We start from the raw sequence: 25645 nt of genomic DNA, 5'->3' as shown, positions 1-25645 counted from the left end.
CAGCTCATCTGGTTAAAACATGCACCTCTTTTTTTTAAAAATGGTGTGGGTCAGTTTGAGTTCAAGTCCTGTTCTAGAGAAAATGACAGCAGAACAATGGCTGATATCTGAGGGAGTGTTGTTTTGACCTTCAGCTGTAATGTTAAAGAGATGAACATCTACTGTTGAAAACACTGTCCTGTCACTGCTGGGGAAGTATCCCAAAGATGCTGGTTATTTATCTCCCAAGCAACATCACTAAATTGATCACATTGCTGCTGGTGGGAGATTGGTGAGCACATCAAGAGCAAGGGAAGACCATGTGGCACCTCTGTTGGGTGCTACCATTGAAAAACATCCCACCACACTTCACTCTCCTGCCTTTTCATGATAACCCCAGTTGTGCTGTCTTTAAACTTTGCCCTCAGTTCTAAATTCTCCGCAGTGGAACTATGGTCTCAACATCTTCCTTGTAAGATAAGTTTCACTAAAATCATTCTTCTGAGCTCCAGTGAGTCGTTTAGGTGCCACATATGGAGTAAAACACCAAAGTCTGCAGACGCTGTGATTGTAGTAAAAACACACAGAAATGCTGGAGAAGCTCAGTTAGTCCCACAGCATAAAGATATATTACCAACATTTCGGGCCTTTACCTCCCATGGATGCTGCGAGACTGACTGAGTTCCTCCAGCAACAGATACCCAGCTCCATTCGATCACTGCCCTCCTTCAAGCATGTACTTTGAACTTTAGAACCATAGAACACTGCCTCATGGAAGAGGCCATTTAGCCCATCTAGTCTGTGCTAAACTATTATTCTGCCCTGTCCCAATGACTTGCACCCGGATCGTAGCCTTTGATTGCTCTATCATTATCCACGGGAACTGCCAAGTCTGGAGTGACCTCCCCATCACTCTCTGATCTTTCAAGACACTCCTTCAAACCTACTTTTGATCATTTGCATTGTCATCTGTTCTAGAAACTCATTCTGTTAAATGGAGTCAAATTTGGTTTGATGAACTCCTGTCATCATCTTGGGATGCTTCACTATGTTACAGACACCCTGTGCATGTGATCCATTGTTGTTAAATCCATTTTCTGAAGTAGAAAATCAGATGCAAGAAGGGTACATACTGTTTGAGTAATCATTTGTAACTGGTTCCGTCATTAACATCTGGTTTGATAGCAGCTTGAACACTTCAGAATGCTCCTGTTCTGGGAGGAAGTTCAATATATTTTGGTCCACTAGATCTGACTGGTACAGAGAAAAAGATATTAGTTTTTAATGGAAGACAATTTCTTTCTCTTTTTGTTTAACTGTTCGATTTCTTGTCCTTGGTTTACCAGGGAATGTAGCCAACAATATTTTTCCATTGTTCTGGAGTGAATCCTTGCAAGTCACATGGTTGAAAGGAAATCAAAACTCAAGATTTCATCTGCTCTCATGTACACAAACTGCACAAAAATATTTTCTTTGTTTTCCCTGTAAAGGCAAACAAAGAGGCACGAGGGTGTCATCATTAAGACAAGAAAGAGAAGCAAATGGGAGTCCCTTCAGAGACAAGATTCTTATATTGTCATGCAATAAAACAGATGTAATATTATACAACATTACATTTTGTCTGGCATAAGGAAAAGATTAATCTTCAGCAGAAATTGTCCAGCATACCTTATAGTCAGAGGAATGTCACTACACACTAGACAATGCCTTTCATTACCTTAATGTAATCTTATTTTGAAAAGAAATACATGGATGACCAGCAAAAACATCTCATGATAACATGCATTTTATGATAAAGCACAGAACATGGGAACAAAAGTAATTTCATTTCTACTTCATCTCCTATGCAGTATACTACCTGTAGTCCACCATCACCAATGAATCAATCAAATAATCAATCAATTTCAGTGTGGGCAATGATTTTCTCCTCGCACCCATTGGTAATTATAGATATCTACTATTTTTGAAGCATCTTCCTGATTCATTTCTAAGTCGTGAATGCTATTTTTAAAAATATTATTTAGATAATTCTCTCACCAGCATTTCCAAAGAGCAAGCTGGTCAGATCCATCCCCAGATCCTTCCCTACATCCCAACGATATTGATCCTTATTTTGTTTTTTTTTTGTCTAATTCCTTTTGAAATTGCCCTTTGTCCTGTCTCCAACATTGCTGGAGACAAGAAAAAAAATGTCCCCTCATTTTCCAAAGCCTGTGTTTAGTTTATGACTCGTATACAAGTTCAAAAACATTGCAATCTCATTATTTCAGTAAGTAATGCATTGGTCAAGGTAAGCATAGTGTAATTAATTTACTGAAGATTATATCTCTTTGTCGAGCTGTACAGGAAGGTGTAAAACGGACCATCTGTCAATAATAAATAGGTTGAGAAGCAGAGGTATGAACAATTCAGATTACAACTTGCTGATTCATATGAGATTTATTCCTTAGCAACACCCAAGGATTATTATAATAAATGTGGTGGGGTTTTTTTTACCCAGTTACTGAAGCTATTTAGAGCAGATCTGAACCACAGAGAACTTTAGAAAGAGGATAAAATTTATTTTTATTTTGCTGTTGATGAGAGTGATATGAATCATGTGCAAAGTTGTAGTTCAAATTTGGGCATCATGTTCAGTGAAGACATATGGGCCGAAGGGCTTGTTCCTGTGCTATACTGATTTTTTTACATTTTTTAAAAAATTGTTTTTAATTTAGACATTCAGCACGGTAACAGGCTATTTCAGCCCATGAGTCCATGCTGCCCAATTTACACCCAATAAACCTACAATCTCTGGATTGGGAAAAAAACCCACACAAACAAGGGGAGAATCTACAAACTCCTTACAGACAGCATGGGATTCAAACCCCAGTCCCGATCGTTGGCGGTGTAAAGGCCACCCAATGTACTATGTTCTATTTCCCTCTTCACTTTACCACACCATTGATGTATTATTGAGCTTGGAACGTCTAATTGTATTGGATGAAGGAGGTACATTTGTAAAAGTTATTAAGTGTCACCCTTTGCTTTTGAACTTGGCATTGTCACAGACCATCTTCAGTCAGGAAACACATTGCTTGGATGGTGGCCATTTGGAAATTGGAAGATAAACCCTCTCAATTAATTATCACAGCCCTGTTCACATTTATCTTCACTTACACAAAATACAAACTGCTGCAGGCATTCAGCAGGTTAGGCAGTATCTGTGGAGGCAGTTGTTATTGGGCGTCAGGATCCTGCATGAGGATGCAAGGTTGGCCTTTCCTTTGCTCCCCCAGATACTGTCTAACAAGCTGAGTTCTTCCACTGTTTTTTTTTGTTTGTTCCAATTAAGACACGAGATTCAAAATTTCTTTATTGTCGTGTAACATTATAGAAGATGTAACATTACATGAAATCGCCTTCAGCCTGCCATAAGGCAGACAAAGAGTCATCAATAGTGTCAACTGGTGGCCCTTACAGTAAGAGAGAAAGAGAAGTAAAAGAGAGTCCCTTCAGAATCATCGGGGGTCCATGGATTCGCTTTCAATGCTCCCGCCGCCTCTGCAGCTGCACTGTCTCTCGTTCGATTAATCAGCAATCAAGCTTCAGAAACAAATCTCCAATGTGATCAAGAAGTTTTCAGCACCTGAAGGTCCTTTGGGAGGTCTTGCTCTCAGCATCCTCTCAACTACCAGTTCCGATTCCTTGTTCCCATGAGCCAGTCTCCAGCAGCCCCTGTGGGCCCCCTGGACCACAAATAGCCCAAAACCTGTGTCAGTCCTTCTGCTGCTGAGACCCTCGCTAGTTTGCTGCCATGGTCACCATCCTGTAGGGTTCATCTCTGCTTGTTCTTCTCAATAGGGGTGCACTCCTCATTTCTGGTCCCCTGTGCCAGTCTGCTGCTCCATTGGAGTCTGCAATACCTGGTGGCTGCTGTCGAGTACAGACATCATCTTGGACACAGACCTGTGGTTGTAGGATTTTCGTTTAAAATCTGTCAGCTCCCCTGACAAGCCATTTAATGTGTGTATGGTGCCTTCAGCATTAGGACCCAGCAATTGAACCCTTCGGAGCTCTCAGGACCACACCAGCAGTAGTGCTAATGTTACAACAGTTCTGGCACCACCTCCATTTTTTTCCCAGCTTCAACTGAACTTTCTTCCTCCATCATTGGATCAGAACAGATCAGGTGCGCCAAGACCCAGTGACTGCAGCCCCTAGCAATGTCCTTACAGTTAAGCTTAGCAATGGTAAGGGTGAGCATTGCATTATTCTGCGTTTACAGTTTAACTCCTCACTGGAAACTGCTTGAGTGTAAAATTAAAACCTAATTTTGACCATGGCCAGTTGCATAGAGCATAGAATATTACAGCACTGTTCAGGCCCCTCAGCCCATAATGTTGCGCTGACCCCAACTTTACAACCATCTATTCCTTCCCTACCTCACACCCATAACCCTTCTAACATTCATGGATGGACATAAAAGTCTTTTTTTTTCCAAACCAGCAACTGGAGAACTTTAGATATCTGACTTCAACACCTTACATAAAATCAGGTCCTATCAGTCTTGCGCTCGATATCCAAGGCTCTATTTTATTATGCCTTGTAAAACCCTAACCACAGTAAAAGATCAAATAAGTCAATTGCTTAACTATCACAGGAATGATTAATTACCCGAAGAAGGGAGTTGATTTTCATATGGTTAGGAATGGAACTGAAGATTAAACAGCTTAGGTGCAGATGAGATAACTTGTATCATACATTAGAACTGGTACAGGCAAGTGACAGCCTGTGACAGATCAGCACTCTGTTTCTAATCTGCCAGAGAAACATCGGAGGATATGTTGGCTGGATAAACTAGGTCAACAGAACAAGCCTGCTGTGGGTGAGGAGGATAAAATCACTGCCCCCTGTACCTTTGGGTGAATGCAGAAACGAGGGAGAGATTTAACTGAAACCTGTCACACAGAGGGTGATGGGTGTATGAAAGCTGCCGGAGGAGATGGTTGAGCATGGTACTACTGCAATGTGGCAACTGTTTGGCTATTGATCCACCATCAATTAACCACTTTAATCACCAGCTGGCCCAATTCCAAGGCCGGTACTGAGGGAGGGATTTAGGTTTAACAGCCTTTATGAGAATTCTGAGGGGAGGAGTCACAGGTACAGGGGCAGGCTATACAGTACATTCATACAGACAATGCTAACAGTTATACAGTGGTTCCACCACAGCTATGAAGGGTTGCAGATGCTTGGGAACCAAAAGACTGATGCAGGACACCAGAAAACAAGCCCCCTCTCCCCCCATTTGAGAAAGATATGCAGAGGAAATTACCCTATGAGAAGGCGGCCACAACAGCAGACCAGCTGGAGCTCTGAGGCTGGAAACACACAGGTGGCGGCCTGTTGGTGACTCAAGGTGAGGAACTCAAGCAGGCTGTGGGCAACTGTCGTCAAGGGACTGACATCAGGTTGCGGACTGGCGTGAGACTGGCTGAAGCAGTACCAGATATTGGAACTGGGATGCAAGAGGATGCTGGGGGCTTCCTGATCATGTTGGAGGTGTGCATCTGGAGCTCGGGTTGCTGATAGTTTGGACTGAAGGCTGTGTGGCTGCGGAGGCTGCGCTGGAGTTGAATCCATGGACACACAATGACTCTGGTGGAACTCTCATCTGCTTCTCTTTCTCTGATCATAAGAGGTGCTGGGCAACTTCTGCTGATGGCAAAACTTTGTCTGCCCTAAGTTAGACTAAGGGAAATTTTGCGTAATATCACATTTTCTGTTTTACTACATGACAATAGAATAATCTTAGATCTTGAATTTATCTTTAAATGGATATGTGGATGCCTATAGGAAAGTTGCAAGTGAACTGGAGAGACTGCAGAAGAGAAGGGATATGAGCCAAATGCAGGCCGGTATGACTAGTCGGAGTTGGCAAGTTGGGCTCAAAGATCTGTTTCCATGCTGTGCAGCTCCTTGCAATTTTCTCCTTCTCTCTCTCTGTATAGGGCTTGGCAGTAAAATAGTTCAGCAACTGAGATTGTTTGGACTCCTGATATGAGATTAGAGAGAAGAGCCCTGGACAGTGTTGTTGGAGAAAATCCTTGGACAGGATGAAAGGGATTCTTCCACCTTGTTCCATTAATTAAAGTTGGGCAATAAACTGAGCAGGTCACACAACATCCATAGGAAATAAAGGTTAACCAATATTTTGGGCCTGAGACCTACCCTGATGAAGGGCTCTGGCCCACAATATTGGTTGTCTTTTACTTCCTATAGATGGTAAATGTCCTGCTGAGTTTCTCCAGCACGTTTGTGTATTGCACTTGACCCCAGTACCTGCAGACTTTCTTGTTTAACTCCAATTAATTGCAAAGATTGTATGTAAACATAAACTGCTGGAGGAACTTAGTGAATAAAAAGAATAGTTTTGAGCCAGAAACAGCAGAGATATCAAGACTTTATGGACAGAGTTTCTGCTCCCCATTAATGAGCAAATGAATAAGGAAAGGTGAAATTTCCAAGTGATTGATTGGCTTTCCTTAATCCTGAAGGGTTGCTAGCTAAGTCAGTTATGTATGGAGTAACATCTAAATATACACAGTTCTCCTTCATATCTACCAACAACTGAGACAAGACGAGTGAAGAAGAATTCAAGGTCGAGATGTTCAAGAGGACAATTGAGCAGTTACACGTCATGGTTAAGATTCCCATGAGTGAAGAGCTTTGATTTCTGCATTGAGCTTGCACAGTCGAAAAATCTCACGGGAAATAACCTCCTCCTTGCCTGCAGCCATTTCATGGTTCCTACCTATGCTAACAGAATAAAGCAATTTAACACACATTTTGACTGCAAATCCACAGGCAGAAATCAATCTGCTTTTCCATTTGCCATGCGTGAACCTGCATTTTTTTTTGGATCATGCACAATCACTAGGCCAAAGTGTCATCAAAAAAACTACTGAGGCATTCTTACCGGTAAATGCCCAAGCAGAGAGGAGACACTGTCTGAGGTATAAATAATGTTTCCATCGACATTAAGTGCTATGAGAAATCCATCTAAAGCCTAAAAGGAAACAGAAAGAAATAATGGCCATCAATGGTCCACTTAAGTGAAATACTTTTTTTTTAACCTAAAAGGCCTTGGAACATATCTTAAATGTGATAATACCAAAACTGTGGGTGAATGGCATTCCTGCTGAAGAGAAAACAGGCTGGTAATGTAGTAGTGCAATGCTTCTAGATATGACATGATGACATTTTTTTTTTGGTTAGTGAAGTGTCTTCAAGAACTGCATAGTGAGAACTTCCATTCTCCTGACATCCTAACCCACTTCCTGAAGTTAACTAAACTCAGGCATGAGCCAATCATTTGGGAATTCCAAGTGGATGATGAGGTGCTGATGAAGTAAGTTAAAATGATGCTGATGACATGACAAGCTGCAGAGATTTACTAGAACGATACTAGGAATGAAAGGGTTAGCATATGTCGATTGCTTAATGGCTCTTGGACTGTACTCTTTGGAGTACAGAAGGATGAAGGAAGACCTCATAGAAGCATTTTGAATGCTGAAATTGCCTGGACTGAGCAGATGCGGCAAGGATGTTTCTCATGGCAGGGGATTCTGGAGCAAGAGGGCATAACTTCAGGATAAAAGGGCGACAATTTAAAAGAAGAGAAGCGGAAAATTTTCAATAGTCAAGAGGGTCATGAGTCTATGGAATGCAGTGAGACAGATGACTGTGGAAGTGATGCATTTCAGGCAGAAATTGACAGGTATTTGATTAGTCAAGGCATCAAAGATTACGGTGAGAAAGCTGGGGAGTGCGGTTGAGTGGAATGATGGATCAGCTCATGATTAGAATGATGGAGAAGACTCGATGGACCAATAGCTCCTCTGTCTTGTTATCTTGTGAATCTTAAAATATTCTAACTTCAGTGGTTATCTGGTTCCCTTCATAGGTTAGGATATAGAACACAAGAGTTGGGATGTTGTGATGTAACTTTGGGAAGGCTGCCTTTGGTGTACAGTCTCCAGTTCTGATGGCTACACAAAAGGAAAGGTGAAAGTGCACTGGAGAGTCTCCAGACGAGATTCACTAGGATGTTTTCTGGATTGAAGGACCTTATGGGGAGAGGTTGGATAGGCTGGGGCAGTTTTCTCTGGAGTGAAGGAGGATGGGTGGGTGGGTAACCTGATTGAAGTAGGTTGGTTTATGGAATATAAAACATAGATAGAGACATAGATGAAATGTGTGGATAGAGTAAATTTCAGTATGTATTTTTTCCCCATAGCAGGGTTAAAAAAAATCAAGAGGAAACCGTTTTAAGGTGAGAGGAAGAGGTTTTAAAGGGGATCTCAGGGGTGTTTTTTTTTTTACACACAGACAATGGTTAATATCTGGAACATGTACTGAGAGGAGGTGGTGAATCAGATGCAATCACTACAATTTAGAGGCATTTACACAGGCATCAAAGTAGAGAAGGATACAGTTCTATTGTAGGTAGATGATATTAGTGTGGATAGGCACAAAGGTTGGCAAGCTTATGGTGGGTTGAGGGTCTGGTCATGCCTTCTTGAGCAGCTGTAATATCCGAGGTTAAAGTGCTCCAACCGAATGGGCTTGTTACCTACTACCCCCAACCAATACGATCATCCAACATGGCAATTCGGCAAACAACGGATAAGGGTTGAGATATTTCTCAGGATAAATTTGGTCCTCATCATCAACACTTCTCAATGAAGATGCCCCAGAGGCTGTCGACCCTGGAATCTGAAGCATCAAAAGACCTGGAGGAGGAACTCAGAAGATTGAGCAGCATTGGTGGCAGAAAGAGAATCTTCAACATTTTGGGCTGGAACTCTTCATCAAGTCTGGGACTTACAGTCATACTAAATGGCTCCACTGTGAAATGTTGAACATTCTTTTATCTCCCAGTGATGTTGCTCAACCCCTTGAGTTCCTCCTGCAATTTGTTTGTAACACTTCTCAAATATTTTTTTTCCAAACCTATCTCTGTGATGAAGAGTATTGAAGCATCATTGGTTGCACTCTGTTGACCTTACATACCTCTAACATCATCTGTGTGAACTCTTCGTTGCTGAGGAAGGCAGGTTTCCAGTTCTGTCTGATTTCACAAGCGTCAGTCTGAGCAGAGAGTTCTGAAAGGCAAATAGCTTTGAGCAACAGTCCATCTGCAGTGTAAAACAGCTCCAAGAGCAATCTGAGTTACATTTAGTAGCATGACACGAACACACCATTGGTTTAACCTTCAGCTCAGTACAAAGAAGTGCTCTTGTGCATAATCAATTCCACTGATTTATGAATGAATAAGCCCAACTTCTAAGTAAAAGATCAATGTCGGTGCTGCGCAATTGCTCAGTAAAAGGTGTAAGATGCTCCTTCCATCCCATAGCCTACAGTTCACCCTTGGGCAAGGTTAGCCTCCCAAGCAGGGCCACGTGAAGCCATGGTTTGCAAATGGAGGATGGTTTTTTTTTTACAAGCAGATTCTACAAACTGGAATTTACAGTTGTCAAACTGAAAATGCAGAACAGATGAACCTGCTGACCAATGGCCAGGGTTAACTGTACAGTATGGCCATTGAAACTGAAGAAGGCAATGGGAAAACACTTCAGTATGTTTTTCCCTTGTATAGTCATGAACTCAACATTGACTATGCTACAAAGATGGAGCCTTCACCGAAGGAGAAGAAGGGAGGAAACAACTACAATTTGGAGGGTTAGAGATTTGTAACTAATGGAGAGACATGATTTCCCACGCCAAATGGAAGGCACCTGAATGATGATGATAAGTACACTAAAGATGGCTGATTGAAAAAATCTAGGGGAAAAAAGGAGAAACACATGCAATTGAAAGTAGTTTCTGGATGAAGGGTAAATATTAATGGAAAAAAACAGCCTAATTCAGGATTGCCTTTGGTTTACATGAGGACACAAGCAAAGGGAATTGAACAAGGCTGTGTCACTCCTCAGCCCTGTTATATTGATAAGTAAAACCATGATAGAGCCTTTTTAGTCCACTTCCTGTCTCAAAGTTGAATCTGATTGGGTGATGCCAGAAGAACAATCTTGTCCTCAATGTCAGAAAGATCAAAGAGCTGATAGTAGACTTTAGGTAGGGGAGATTGAGGGACCTCATTCTGAGTTGTAAGATTTACAACATAAGTTATAAATAGGAAAAAGAAGTTTAAATGTATTTACTTCAAATGTTCACTTTCGCGATCCAGATAATGTAGTGCCACGGTCAGGTGAAGGATGAAATCATATCAGAAGCCACTTTTCCACTGGCATTCCAGTTAATTGGCCACAGTCTCCCAGAATAGGAAGCCCTTTGTGCTGTTTCCACTGGGCCACGAATTGCTTTTCCATTGAACACACTCATCCCCGAGGATTGGAATGTTCTACCTTCAACTAGAAATCGGCGACTTTCTGCTATCTCTTTTCCACTGGTTTTATCAGCATGCTGACATCAGCAAATGCCACGGATGTGAGCAGGGGCAGAGGTGGTTAATCGCCAGCGTGAAATGAGTGAATACCCCAACGTTCAGACAGTGTTCTTTCCACTGGATTGGGATGGTGTCAGTGGTAAAGGGGCTATAGATTTATTCCAAGGCCAGTGTGCAGAGTTTAGGGGAATATTGTGAATGAGGAAATGATTACTGATACTTCACAATGATTTACATACTCAGCCCTGCTGCTTAGTGTAGCCTTAACCTCTTAACAGATGTCATCCAGTCTTGGAACTAGTTCAAACCAGCAAGGTTTAAACTTTACAAGGACTTCTGAGGCTGGAAGGTTGGATCTCAGACAAAAATAGGTCAAAATCCGATGGCTGTGTAAATAGTGTCAAAGCCACGTCTTTCTTCTGCACCTTTGTCAGAAGGAACGTGCCTCACCTTTTTGTTTCTGCAGGAAGTCAATTGTCCTCTGCAGCACTGTGGACTTGTCCATTTTGTGCATGGAGCCCTGAAGCATTGTGCTGAGTTCTTTGATGAGTAAATTGAACTGGTCCCTTCGCTTTTTCTCAGATTTGTTGCGTGAAGCCCTGTTTATAGATGAAGATTCTTTTAAGTTATAAATGCAAACATATCACAAGCAAATGTGGGATGAATGATTGGAATTTCGTCTTATTGCTAGATGGGACACAGATATCACCATGAGGCCAGTTTACATTGCCTTAATCTAACTGCTCTGAAACATTGTCAACCTCCTTGGTGGTGATAGAGCTTTTAATATTCTGGACTATTGGATGTGACACCCATTAATATCCAAAGATGCCTTCATCTAATTTTAAAAAAGTCTTACATGTGGTATAATAAATCCTTCAGTCAACATGATGAGCTCAGAGGGAGCAGAAAATTTACAAGGGCTCCAGGCCCCAGTTCCAGCTGCAAATCCACCCATATTCCTGGCCCCTGTTATTGCTGTCCTCAAGCCTGACTCCAGTCATACACCCACCCACTCTGCAGTCCCCAGCCTCTGATGCTCTCTGGACCCTGGATTTGGCCACCCATCCAACCTCCCAACTCACATTCCAAAGTAATGAGTAAACCATTTCAGAATCTCCCAACAATTAAGAGTCCTATCTGAACCTCACACCAGTAAATATCTTGTTTTTACAGCTTCATTGTGTATGGGTTGACTAGCTGGACTGCTTGCAAAAAGAACACTCCTCTGTACCATAAACTTGAACTTGACTTGAATGTCAGATTATTGAAGTTACAAGATGCCAGAACATTTCAGAAATTAAGTATGCTACTACAGGTTTGGTATAACTAATTCATCTAAGGAACAGAAATAAACCAGCTGGCTTTTCTTGATAATCCATTAGCTTCACACTCACCAGCTTTTTAATTCCAGATCATTTAATTAACCAAATTTAAATTCTCAACTGCTATGGTGGGATGTCATGTGCCTATCAATCCTCCTTGATTCTGTTAGCATTACTGCTCTGCCACTGTTGCTGTGCGGAGATCCCACTTCACTCATTACAATGCATCAAATCATAGGTATCACCTCATTTTCAGAGAGGTAAAGTATGCCATCAGAAATGGGGAACAGCAGAACTAGATTGTATTCTGGCTGAACCCCACATTAAACACACACAATCCCTCAGCAGGAATGTTGGAAATCACAGAGTCATACAGAACGGAAACAGGCCCATCGTGTATGCTCTGAACATCAATCACTCATTTACACAATTCGAACGGGTTCTCCCAGTCACCTACACACTAGAGACGCAATATCCAATTAATCTACAAAACCTCATCTCTTGGGATGTGGGACAAACTGGAGCCCTCAGAGGAAACTCACAAGGTAACAGAGAGAATATACAAACTCCATATGCACAGCACCCCAGGACAGGATTGAACCTGGGTCTCAGACACTGTGAGGTAGTGGCTTTACAGTCACTTTGCTTTTCCTAAATCCCCTTCTTCCTAAAGCATTAAGGCTTATACCCAATGTTTTGTAAAGTTACATTGCAGCATCCTGAACCAAACCCTTGATTAACTCTGTGAGAGAGATGAATCAGAAAAATACGTTGGTAAGTTTCCAGATGACACAGACTTGGCTGAGTTGTGGATAGTGAGAAAGTTTGTCAAGAGTTCAGCTGGACATAGATCAAGTTCAAGATTCATTTATTGTCATGAACACAAAGTATGTTTACATTTGTTTGCTTATAAACCCACATAAAGAGGTGCGAACTAGTCCAGTGAACAGTGGGAAATGTGGGCAGAGAAATGGCAGATGGTGTTTAATTCAAACAAGTGTGAAAGTCTTGCATTTTGGAAGGGCAAATGTAAGAAGATAATATACAGTAAATGGCAGCGCCCTTAGGAGTATTGATGTACAGGGGGATCTTATGGGTGTAAGTCCAGAGCCTCCTGAAAGTGTCGACACGAGTAGATAAATGTGTATATCATGTTTTCCTCCATCTGTCGCGATGTTGAATATAGAAATTGGGAAGTCACAGTGTAGTTGTATGAAATTTTGATGAGGCCACATTTGGAGAATTTTGTACAGGTATGGTTGCCACACTACAGAGAAGATGTGAAGGCTTTGGAGAGAGTGCAGAGGAGGTTCACCAGGATGTTACCTGGATTGAAGAGTATCTGTTTTCTAGAGAGCATTGGCTGAATGGATTGTTTTCTCTGGATCATCTGTCTGAAGGAGACCTGACAAAAGTATATAAAAAAGAATATAAAACTTTCCCAATGGAAAGTTTTAGAGTGAGGGGAAAATTTTAAGGTAATTTACAAGGCAAGATTTTTTTTTTTTTTTTTTTTTTTTTTTTTTACACACAAAAAAATCTGCTCTCAGCAGATACAGTACCAATGTTTAAGAAGCATTTAGAGACACGAACAGGCAGAGGATGAGTGATGCAGAACATGTGCAGTCAGATGTGTAATGTAAATATAGCAGATAAATATGGGCTGAAGGGCCTATTCCTGTGCTGTAGTATGCTCTATGAATATTATGAAAAGTACCTTAAGGAACATTTGGTTATAGAGCTCCCAATGTCAATGACTGGGTAAGTGGTTCACTGTGGAATACCCCACTAATTATGTTGAAGATATCTTCTGATATACATCAAATGGTGAACAATTTTACTTTGCACAAGTACATCTCACCAAGGATCAAAGAAAGAACTCAACTCAGACGAGACAATTAGAACCCTGCATCTTAATGTGAATTTCCTCTTCAAATAGAGGTAACTTTAAAAAAAAACGCTGATGATAGTGAGTGTGTGGAACAGGCTGCCAGAGGATGCAAGCTGAGCCAGGTACTATTGCAACATGCAAGAAACATTTGGACGAATACATGGATAGGATGGGTTTAGAGGGATATGGGCCAAACGCAAGCCGATGAGACGAGTGTCAGTGGGCAATTTGGCTGGCATGGGCAAGTTGGGCCAAAGGGCCTGCTTCCATGCTGTGTGACTCCATGATCCTACCCTAGCCACATTCTCTTCACCCTCATCCCATCAGTAAGTAGGCACATGAGGGTGAGATCAAGCACCACCAAATTCCAGGACAGTTTTTTTTTTCCTTGCTGTTATCAGCCTCCTGAATGAACCCCAAAATAACAAAATGTTGCCTGTGCACTGCACCATCTGATCCTCCCCTGTAACTTTGCACTTCTGTGTGGTGTCATACTTGGTGTACCGTACTATGAATAAGATGTCTAGCTGTCATGGTGTAGAAATCCCCGAAGGGCCAAAGGGCCTGTAGTCTGTTGTAGTGTTCTATATCCTATGTTAACTTGCAGGTAGAGTAAGGAATGCAAATGCAATTTTAGCATTCATTTTGAGAGGACTAGATGTAATGCTGGCGATTTATAAAGCTGCGGCCAGACCACATTTTGAGTATTGTGAGCCCCATAATCTCAGAAAGGATGTGCTGGAGTTGGAGAGCATCCTGAGGAGGTTTACTAGTATGATCCCAGGGTAGAGATGGTTAAGGTATCAGGACTGTTGGCTCTGGGCTTGAACTCACTGGAGTTTAGAAGGAAGAGGAGAGATCCCATTGAAACCTCGTGAATATGTGCTCCATATGCACAGCACCCCAGGAAAAGATTGAACCTGGGTCTCAGACACAGTGAATGACCAGAGGGCACAGGCGCAGAATAAAAGGAAGCCCCTTTAGAACAGAGATGAGGAGAAATTTCTTCAGCCAGAGGGAGGTGAATCTGTGGAATTCATTTCCACAGACAGCTGTGGAGGCCAAGTCATTGGGTAGATTTAAAGCAGAGGCTGATCTGTTCTTGCAAGGGTGTCAAAGGTCATGGGAGAGAGCAGGAGAAAGAATGCATCAGCCATGATTCAAATGGTGAAACAGACTTGATGGGCTAAATGACCTAATGCTGCCCCTATCTCTTATGGTCATGGTCTTATGGACTCCCTGCAAAACAAACATTATCACTGCACCTTGGTACATATGAAAATAAGCCTGAACTGTATCGAACTGATGGCCTTTCCAAATCTTAGGCAAATGGACTATATTTAGACCCATTAGCCAAATTGCAGGTCCCAGTACATTTTCAAGCATCTCACCTCTTTGCTCTGTCCTTCTCATTGTCCCCCATCAGATCGCTTCCACAGCTGTTACCTCTATAAAAGACAAAAGAAACAAAAACGCACAAAGGTTAATATCTCTGGGTAGGCTGGAGTTAGGAAGGAAGAAGAATGCACTGTTCTTGGCTGTCGCGAAAAAATGTATAGCGATTACTTGGAAAAATGAGATTGATTTAAGTTTGCAATTATGGCATATGGAATTGAGATCATGTGTTCCATTGGAAAAGATAATGTTCAATTTACGTGATAACTATCTTTCTTCCTGGAAAGTATGCAGCCCCTATTTGGATTATATGCATTTCAATTTTTGAACTTCCTATAGCCCATTTTAGTGATGTAACCGTAATTTAGGGTAGTTAGTTATGTTATTGATGGTTGAATTTCCTTTCTTTCTTTCTTTCTTTCATCTTTGCGGCTGGGGTTAGCAGGGAGGGGGAGGGAGTGGAGGGAGGGTTAGTGGGATGGAGGGGAGGGGATGGGGTCGGGGAGATTTGGTATATACCACATGGTCTTTTGTACATGAATTATCATACTTGATCCTTGCATCTGATGAAATGGTGCAGCCGAGATAGGTAAACTGGTTGACCGTTTTGAGTTTTGTGTGCCCGATGGAGATGTGGGGGGGCTGGTAGTCATGGTGGGGAGCTGGCTGATGGAGGACCTCAGTTTTCTTCAGGCTGACTTCCAGGCCAAACATTTTGGCAGTTTCCGCAAAGCAGGACGTCAAGCGCTGAAGAGCTGGCTCTGAATGGGCAACTAAAGCGGCATCGTCTGAAAAGAGTAGTTCACGGACAAGTTTCTCTTGTGTCTTGGTGTGAGCTTGCAGGCGCCTCAGATTGAATAGACTGCCATCCGTGCGGTAACGGATGTAAACAGCGTCTTCATTGTTGGGGTCTTTCATGGCTTGGTTCAGCATCATGCTGAAGAAGATTGAAAAGAGGGTTGGTGCGAGAACACAGCCTTGCTTCACGCCATTGTTAATGGAGAAGGGTCACGTCTCCAGAATGGAGGACCATCGCCTTCCCAAGATCGTGTTATATGGCGAGCTCTCCACTGGCCACCGTGACAGAGGTGCACCAAAGAAAAGGTACAAGGACTGCCTAAAGAAATCTCTTAGTGCCTGCCACATTGACCACCGCCAGTGGGCTGATAACGCCTCAAACCGTGCATCTTGGCACCTCACAGTTTGGCGGGCAGCAACCTCCTTTGAAGAAGACCGCAGAGCCCACCTCACTGACAAAAGGCAAAGGAGGAAAAACCCAACACCCAACCCCAACCAACCAATTTTCCCCTGCAACCACTGCAACCGTGTCTGCCTGTCCCGCATCGGACTTGTCAGCCACAAACGAGCCTGCAGCTGACGTGGACTTTTTACCCCCTCCATAAATCTTCGTCCGCGAAGCCAAGCCAAAGAAAGAAAGATCATACTTGAACAAATTTGAATGTATTGTGGCTTAACATTTTAAATAAAGTGTTCAAAAAAATGCAATATTCTTAATTACTGTGATGGCTAAAGTGTCCGTGGTCAATGCATTTTGATAAATAATAGTACTGGATAGTCAAAGGTCATAAGAATACACAATGTAAGACTTTAAAAAATCTGAAGATTTTATCAGGTTTCCTTATTCAATTATAATTCAATTACTTTATCTGTTTCATAATAAATGTCTCAGTAAAGGGTCCCAACCCAAAATATTGACTGATCGTCTCTACCCATGGATTCTGCCTGACCCACTGAGTTCCACAACAGGTCATTGTTTTCATGTCTTTTTTTTCTATTGATTTATTGCTGCAAGATAATGCGTGGGTGTGTAAAATGCATGTGTACTTGTGTTAAATCAGAGAACTTCCTTTGGAAGTAAATTTTAACTCAAGTTTTAGGCCCAAAATGTTGGTTAGCCTTAAGGTACTTTCTATGAATGCTGCGTGACCTGCTGAGTTCATCCTGCACATTTGTGTACTGCACTCGACCTCAGCACCTGCAGACTTTCTCATTTAAAGAGTAGAGCAACAAGTTTGTCAGATTGGAACCATCCATTGCGATAGGTACAACAGCAGGACCTAGCAGTCAAACCATTAATAAGTAGGAAGAATGTCAAACCAAAGTATAGAGTGCTATCAGAATCAGAATTTATTGTCACAAACACACCATGAAATTCGGCTCCAGCTTATTTAATGCATCTTTTAAACTCAGCCCATGAGTTAATGCCCTCTCATATACATGACTGAAACCAGGCAGGATCACCTCCCTCCCCTGCCAAGTGCAGTTCTTTCATCATCCCCAGCTCTCAGTTCAGCTGCAGGCTTTTTTCCTTGGTTGCTGTTGTGATGCTACAAGGGTTTAGTGATCCTCAGTTGCAGAAGGCAGACAAGGAGGGATCACAGGACAGTAGTTGGTTCCAGATTGGGGCAGAGGAGCTAGACTCCCCCTTGTTCAGAAAGAGTGGTGGTCCCTCAAAAGGGAAGAGGGAGAAGTGGTGGGGGGGGGGGGGAGGGAGGAGAAGGGACAGCCATGAAGGAAGCAGCTGAGATTGCATTTAAGTGCGCTGAGGTTGGAGGGCTGCACTCTTGGTCCCACAGCAGCGCTCAGTCTCTGCTGCAGCACTTGCTTGGGGGTCGGGTGTGGGGGTGGGGGGGAGTCAGAGCTCATGGAGCTGGCCATTGCACTCAAGCTGAACAGGATGGTTTCCAGGGTCTGTGTAAAGCCTCTGCCATTGGTTTTGGACTCCTCCCTTCTCCTCAACATGAAGTGAAGACTCAGTACAGACATCATGGATGTAGAAGCTTTGGAGAGGAGATTTACCAGGATGTTTCCTGGATTAAAGAATGTCTCTTATGAGGCAGGGTTAACAGAGCTAGAGCTTTTCTCTTTGGAGTGAAGAAGGATGAGACAAGACTTAGAGGTCCACAAGATTATGAAAGGCATAGATGGGGTAGACAGCCAGCACCTTTTTCCTGAGACAAGGGAAGCAAAAACCAGAGGACATCCATACAAGTAAGAGAGAAAAGTTTAGGGGACACATCAGGGGTAGATTCTTTTTACATTGAGAGCAGTGGACACCTGGAATACAACAGGGACATTTAAAAGACTCTTAGACAGGCACATGGATGCAAGAAAAATAGAGTGTTACGGGTGTGAGGTAGGGAAGGTTTAAATTGATGAGTAGGTTTGTAATAGGTCAGCACAATGTTGTGGTCTGAAGGGCCTGTACTGTGCTGCAATTTTCGACGTTCTTCTGTCTTCTGCTCTGGAGAAGTGGTGACGTGATCCTTTCTTTTAATCCATTTACTGGTATCTAGGTAGTCCTGGCAAGGCCAGCATTCATGACTCAACTTGTGTGTTTTCCTCGATGCCCAATAACCAAGGCTATTCGTTGAAGCAACAGCTGGTCAAATGTTGCCTGGAATTGTCACTTATCCCTCTCATTGTCTTGTCTCTTGGGCCATGCTTAGATCACCTGGAGACAGGTGGTTGTGGTGATATTCAAACAGCACTTTGGCGAACTGGTTATTGGTGAGTGGGTGGTGATTGACCAAATGTTAATTACACCTTCCACCACTCAGCTGAGGCTTGAAAGTAACCAGTGTGGCCAGATTGGATTTGTCCTGATTTTTGGGAAAGGTCAGTTTTCCTTGTTGTTGGGAAGATGCCAGAGTTGTAAGAAGTTCTGGAAATGGTTAGCAGTTCTTCATTACTACAGCTACAATGTTGCCCAGTTCTAGAGTCTTCAGAATATTCATTATTGTCATCTCTTGTTACCGTGTGGAGTGAAGCAAACTGCCTGGAGATTCAGGGAACCACAGGGCGAATTATCTACTTGGCACTTATAGCAAGCCCCCATCTCACCTCTGTGCTGTCCTGTGACTGACCCAATGTCATTATCTGACTGTTAGTGTGAAATCGATTAACAGAGTATTTCCATCATCGTTGTCTTGCTGTTCCTGCACTGCCTGGGCAAATTTGCTGTTCTTGGGTACCTGAAGTGAAACAAGTCACAAGGGTGAGGCTGCTGCGAGGTGAGAGTAGGTGACGTTTGCACAGTCTTCCACTTGCCTGGCAGGATCAGATTAATTGTCATGAAATAAAACAGAAATTTAATGTTACATGAAATTTCCTTAGTCTGCTATATGACAGACAATGATTCATCATTACCATTTCCTGGCATCCCCTAACAGTCAGAGAAAAGGAAGCAAGGAAATAAAAGAGAGTCCCCCAAAGTCACCAATTATCCTTGGATTCACCTCTGGTGCTCCCACAGCCACTGCAGTCACACAGACTCCAGTTCAGTTCAAACCATTCGCAATCTGAGCCCAGGTCCAAACCTCCAACATGATTAGGAGGCCTTCAGCACCCAGGGCTCTTCGGGAGCCCTTCTTGCTCTCAGCACCCTCTCAAATCCCGGTTCCAATACTTGAGAGAGTTTGCGAGGCATAACAGGAACAGTTTGTTGTGTATGCAACCTTCTCCTGATCAGTTCTCACCTTTCCACAGGAATAAGAATGAGATGGGCTGTGTAAAATATGGTGTGAATCCAGTCATTGGATAACATGGATGTGTGATGCGTAAATGGTAACCAAAGCTGACAAAGCAGTTGGAGGGTTCTGGCAGCTGGTGAACATGACTGCAAATGTGAAGTCAGTTCCTTGACACTCAGCAGCGTGCCTCCAGGCTACTGCACCTCGACGGGCTTGGGGACCGCACACCATCGGCCCTAATGGACGAGATGCTGGTGCTGGCAGAGGATCACAAATCTTGTTTCCTATTCCATCAGATCTTCCTCGAGCAGATGCCCAGTGACATCCAACTACTCCTGGCAGATGAGGACTTCACGATCCCTGTCGAGTTGCAGCCCGAGCGAACACCCTCTGGTGCTCCAAGAGGGAGAATGAAGCAGCCCTGTCAGGTGGCGCAACCAAGAGCCAGCCAGCCGCAACACTCCCCAAAGCACAAGCCATACCATCAGCGCTGGGGAGTGCAAGCTCGTAAGTGCTGACAACTGTGTGACTACCAGGGGAAATGACCTGGTTAGCCACCGTTGATGGTTGCAATGGCTGGCCACGTGGATCTCCTTCACGTTAACGACAAGTCCACCAGCCGACGTTTCCTTGTGGACACAGGAGCGGAGCTGAGCGTTCTGTCCCCCACCACCCTTGATACACGCACCCGATCTCATGGTCCCACCCTGCGGGCAGACAACAGTTCTGCCATCAAGACCTTCAGTACCCTCAGGGCGCAGATCCAGATCGGGAAAGAGAAATTCTGCTGGAAGTTGTGTTAGCCTCAGTGGGTACTATGTTGTTAGGGGCCAACTTCCTGAGGGCACACAGACTGTTGGTCGACATGAAGGGCAAGAGGCTGGTCAACACTCATACCTTCCATTCGGTGCGCCTGGACACCACGCCTGCAGGCCCGAGATCACTGCCATCGCCATTTCCAGGGATGAGTATTCTAACATACTCCATGAGTTCCCCACCATCCTTCAACCACAATTCAGTGCAACCTTACCCCAGCACGGGGTATACCACCATATCTCCACGCAAGGCCCCCCGCTGCACGCCAAGCCCAGACGACTTCTGCCCGAGAAGCTGCAGCTGGCAAAGGAGGAGTTTTCCCGGCTACAGGAGTTGGGGATCGTCCATTGCTCGGACAGCGCCTGGGCATCCCCTCTCCACATGGTCCCCAAATCCTCCAGGGGCTGGAACCCTGCGGCGATTACCGGTGTTTGAACAACACGACCATACTGGACAGGTACCCAGTTCCACACATTTAAGACTTCTTGGCCAATCTCCATGCAAGTCTTCTCCAAGTTTGATCTGATGCGGGGGTATCATCAGATCCCGGTCCACCCCGAGGACATCAGCAAGACAGCAATCATCACCCCCTCTGGCCTCTGAATTTCTGCATATGACCTTTGGTCTCAAGAACGCGGCCCAGACTTTCAATGTAGTGGCTGAGTCTTTCTTGGCTGTGTCCAGCACTAAAATTGTTTCATTAAGTACCTTCGGTCTGTCCGCTGTAATAATAGGGATCTCCCACTGGCAACACATTTCAATTCCTTTTCTGACATGTCTGTCCATAGTCTCATGCACTGCCAGCCTGAGACCAGCTGCAGATTGGAGGAACAACACCTCCTATTCTGATTGGGCACCCTTCAACTGGATGGCATTACCGAAGACTTCCCCGGTTTTCATTAGCCCACCCCCCCCCCCCCACACCGCTTCCCTATCCCTATGTCTCCTTTCCTCTAACTCAGTGGTTCTCAACCTTTTTCTTGCCACCTACATAGCAATCCCTTACTAATTACAGAGCACCTATGGCATAGGGAATACTTAAAGTGGTATGTGAGTGGCAAGAAAAAGGTTGAGAACCACTGCTCTAACTCGGTCTGTCTCCTTTCCTCTTTCTCTGCATTCACAGAGCCACCCCCTCTCCTGATCAATTCTCACCTTTCCTCTCCAGTCCCCCTGTTCAATTATTGCCTTTTTCCTGTTGACCTGTGCTCTTCCTCTTGCCTCTCCTTCCCTTCTCCCTTGGTCTTTTTATTCAGATGCCTGCCTGATTTTTGCTCAGACCTCAGATGGGCTCAGGCCCGTAACGTTGGTTGTACGTCTTTAGCTCCTATGGATGCTGCGAGACCTGCTGAGTTCCTCCAGCCTTTTGGCGTTTTTACTACAATCACAGCATCTTTTGCGTCTTGCTCTCTTCCACCCTGGATATTTCAGTGATTGGAATTAGTTGGCAGCGCAAGGTTGCCTTTCTCCCAATTTTATACTGGAAGGACATGGGTAAATTGTACATCATGATTCCTGTGCTAAGTTTGGATTCTCAGCTGGATCATCAACATAAACAGCCTGCTGTCTCCTTACACTCCCTCCCCCCCACACAGAAAAAAGGGCATAGAAGTTCTCTCTTCCCAGTTCTGACCAAGGACCTTCAATCTGAAATGTAACCTATTTCTCTACCCACAGATACGGCCTGGCCTGCTGAATGTTTCTAAGATTTTATGTTTTTATTTCAACCATCTTGCTTCCCTATTCTCAAGTATACTTGAGAGCTTTAATCTATGTGATGCATTAGGCAAAGGAGGAAAAACCCAACACCCAACCCCAACCAACCAATTTTCCCCTGCAACCGCTGCAACCGTGTCTGCCTGTCCCGCATCGGACTTGTCAGCCACAAACGAGCCTGCAGCTGACGTGGACATTTACCCCCTCCATAAATCTTTGTCCGTGAAGCCAAGCCAAAGAGAGAAAAGAGACAAGGGCTGACAAATTGATCATTACTCAAGCTCTGAGGAAAAGAACATTCAATTAGTATTTCAACTACATGATGCCTGGGAGCTCTCTTATTCTTGTGAGACCATGCTTTTGTTTAAAGAATTAAATTTGGCACTTTATTTGGTTAGAACACCCTGGAGTGTTTCTTGACCCAGTAGGATTTTAAAAATGGATGCTATCAATGATTAAATGAGACCTGAAACAAAGTCTTATTGAGAGCAACCATCTGCCTGAGAGTAAGACTTTTCTTCGGTCGAACATTTCTGGAAGTGATGTGAATTCAACTATGAATTCAGAAAAAGATTAAACAGTAAATCCTAACATCACCCATTGATTGTTGGGTGAATAAGAAAATCTACAGCTGCTGGGGTTGAGAGCAGTGGATAAATGTGCTGGAGAAACTTAGCAGGTCACAGAGCGTCCAGAGGAAGTAAAAGGCAGTCCATGTTTTGGGCCTGAGCCCTTCATAAGGAATGTTGAAAATTAGGCAGACAACCTGAATGAAAAAGGGGGTGGGGTGGGGGTAGGGGGTGTGAGGGGGTAAGGGTAAGGGTCCCTTCTGCCTGGAAAGTAGCAGTGAGAGGAGATTGTGACCCAGGTGGTGAATGTCCTTTAGGACATCGACTGCCTTCATAGATGCATTAAACATTTTTAAATCTAATACACATGTTGTGAAGATCAAACTGATTCTGTTGTAGAGTGTTAATATGTTCCTTCACATCGCATGTATCGAATTACATTGATTACATCATAGTGTTATACCACACAGAACAGGCCCTTCAGCCCAACTTGTTCATGTTGACCAAGTCGGCATTCTGGGCTAACACTATTTCCCTACATTTGGCCATCCCTTCCTCTCCATGTATCTGTCCAAATGCCTTTTCAATGTCAAATTTGCGTCTACTTCCATCATTCCCTTTAGCCTATCCTTCCAGATACGAACCATCTTCTGAGTGAAAATATTGCCCCTCAGGTCCATCTTAAGTTTCTGCCCTCTCACCATAAGCCTATGGCCTCTTGTTCCACAATTATCTATCCTTAGAAAAATAATTGCAAGCATTAATCTTCTCTGAGCTCCTCTTGATTTTGTAAGATCTGTGTAAGTGTAGCCACGGCAATTTAATATAAATCTCAGACAGATAGCTTATCCATTGTGTTTTTCAGGTTAAATGCCATTCAGACTGGCAAATAAAACTTCCTTTTAGCTGCTGTAAGACCCAGTATAACTGAACATTGTAAGAAGTTGTGTGTACTCTTGTGTTATATTACCATTGGACTTTGGGTTTTTTATCCATTGCCCTGGAGACAACCTTACTCACAATTACATCATAATATCCTGAGATGTTTTTTTCAGAGCTAACCATGTTAATACACCACTACATGAAGGATATGTCACAATGACGGTACCTTTCATTGGCCACATGCATTTCTAAAGCACTTTTCACACACCTGATGTGCTTTACACCTGATGGATTACTTGTGACCTCATAACTCGTGAAGCTGTTGTGTGTTACAACTGTGGCATTGCATGTGATTTACTGTTACACCATAAACAAACTTGCACAGCAAGGTCCCACCAACAATCACAAGTAAAAGCCACTTTATTTCTCGACAACTGTTTGTGGTTGAGGGATAAATGTTGGCCAGCAGGTCAGGAAAATCCGACCAGGCAAGTTCCACTCATCTCCACCCTACCCAACCACTCCCACCCAGTTCCATTTGATGAACACCTGACCACTGTTCCCTCTAAGCTGTGTGCGCACCCACACACATTTAATTTTTATATTTTAATTTTTGTAATTTTATACTTAGGGTGTATGTTTATTCAGGTGCCATTCCAACAGTATTTCATTGCCACACATGAGTGGAATAAGACAATAGGAAAGCAAAACAATGCTGGAATCTTGATCAAATACTGAGGAGCTGGGGGACTCAGCAGGTAAAGCAACATCCAAGGGTAGAAATGGTCAGTTAAAAGAAGCCAATCTTGATAAGCTTGGCTTATCAAATAAGAATGCTGACTTATCATTTCTCTCCATGGATGCTGCATGAACCAGTGAGTCTCCACAACTGATTGCAAATATTGATGGCATGAACAATCATTTCATGTCTACCCTAGTGGATGTTATCAGTGAAATACCACTTTGAGATTAGGAGGCGTAAATTCCATTTAAGGAATTTTTTGAGCTATATCAGCTGTTGAAAATTTGGGTTAATGAAGTGTGACTTTTACAGGTTAAATAAACAAAGTCAGTCAGATGATTAGTTTTAGTGGTAAACTATCCCCATTGGGATGAAGAACATTGTGGTGAAATGGCAGGTCTAACTTACAGGGTAAAAATCATCTGCTGGAGGAACTCTGTGGATTGGGCAGTGACAGTGGGAGAAAAAGAACTGATGTTTCAGGTTGGATTCTCTCATTCAGTCCCTCCAGGTTCCAGTGTTTCAGGCAGAATCTTTCATAGATGCATTGGTTTTTTTTCATTATGGATTCCTCTATTAAAACGTTCCAGGTTCCAAAGTTAGATGCCAGAATCCCTTATTAAGACTACCCCAATATCCAGAGGTTTTAACAATTATTCAAATTCCAGCTGGTTAATTAAAGTTCAATCACTAACATTTTCTGTAATTAAGTCACCATTGGCAACAATGACCATGATCATTGTGAAGAATTCCTTTCATTCACCTATTTCCTTTCATGAAGGAAATCTCCAGTGCTCTCTTGCTCTGGCTTATCGTAACTCTGAACTCCACAGCAATCTGGCCAAATAATCCTTCCAAAATGTGTCTCAGCCACCTGCTCACATTCAGATTGAGGGTAATTAAGATAGATACTAAAAGTGGTCTTTGGCAGCCAGTTTCACATTCTGTGAATGGGTAAACAAGTAAAATCTTGACTCTTCTAATTTAGAAGGTTTTAATAAAATCTCTTTGTTGATGGAACCACTGAAGTACTGGATTTGCAAAGCCATAACGACTCTTCTTGGAGTATCAGATCTCAGTGGCAAACTTTGAAGTTTGGCAGCAATTGTTTGAGCTTTCCCCACTGACACAATCCTACTGATATTAAGGTAGCATGTTGATTAAAGATCTGTGATAGTACAGATTCTATCACCAATGTGTTTATGCACATATGTACAGATGGTAGTGTAGGATGACTGTGATTGGCTGAGAGTGTAGCCACACCTACTGACAGGTCTTAAAGGATTGCTCCTCGCCAGACCTGGTCATTCTGGACTGGTCGACCTACTTGAGATATGCTCCAGTCTTTAAGTTAATAAGAGCCTTGGTTTGGATCAAGTTC

General features: G+C 43.2%; 1 protein-coding gene across 10 annotated transcripts in view; it reads right to left on the bottom strand.

The window, feature by feature from the left end:
• Positions 1-25645, bottom strand: part of npas2 (neuronal PAS domain protein 2) — a 154718-nt gene that overhangs the window by 111193 nt on the left and 17880 nt on the right. For 6 of the 10 annotated variants that reach the window (XM_069893459.1, XM_069893453.1, XM_069893456.1 and 3 more), the window contains 5 exons: positions 15043-15099; positions 10886-11034; positions 9037-9128; positions 6941-7030; positions 1113-1233 (listed from right to left, as the gene is read on the bottom strand). In XM_069893459.1, the coding sequence (XP_069749560.1) occupies positions 1113-1233; positions 6941-7030; positions 9037-9128; positions 10886-11034; positions 15043-15074 (484 nt within the window). In that variant the 5' untranslated portion in view covers positions 15075-15099. Of the gene's footprint in view, positions 1-1112; positions 1234-6940; positions 7031-9036; positions 9129-10885; positions 11035-15042; positions 15100-18910; positions 19118-23748; positions 23857-25645 lie in introns of those variants that run through there. The other 4 variants (XM_069893460.1, XM_069893461.1, XM_069893462.1 and 1 more) reach the window with 4 other exon arrangements.

This window comes from Narcine bancroftii, chromosome 8 (assembly GCF_036971445.1).
Source record: "Narcine bancroftii isolate sNarBan1 chromosome 8, sNarBan1.hap1, whole genome shotgun sequence".
Taxonomy (NCBI): domain Eukaryota; kingdom Metazoa; phylum Chordata; class Chondrichthyes; order Torpediniformes; family Narcinidae; genus Narcine; species Narcine bancroftii.
This window is presented reverse-complemented; position numbering and strand designations above follow the sequence as displayed.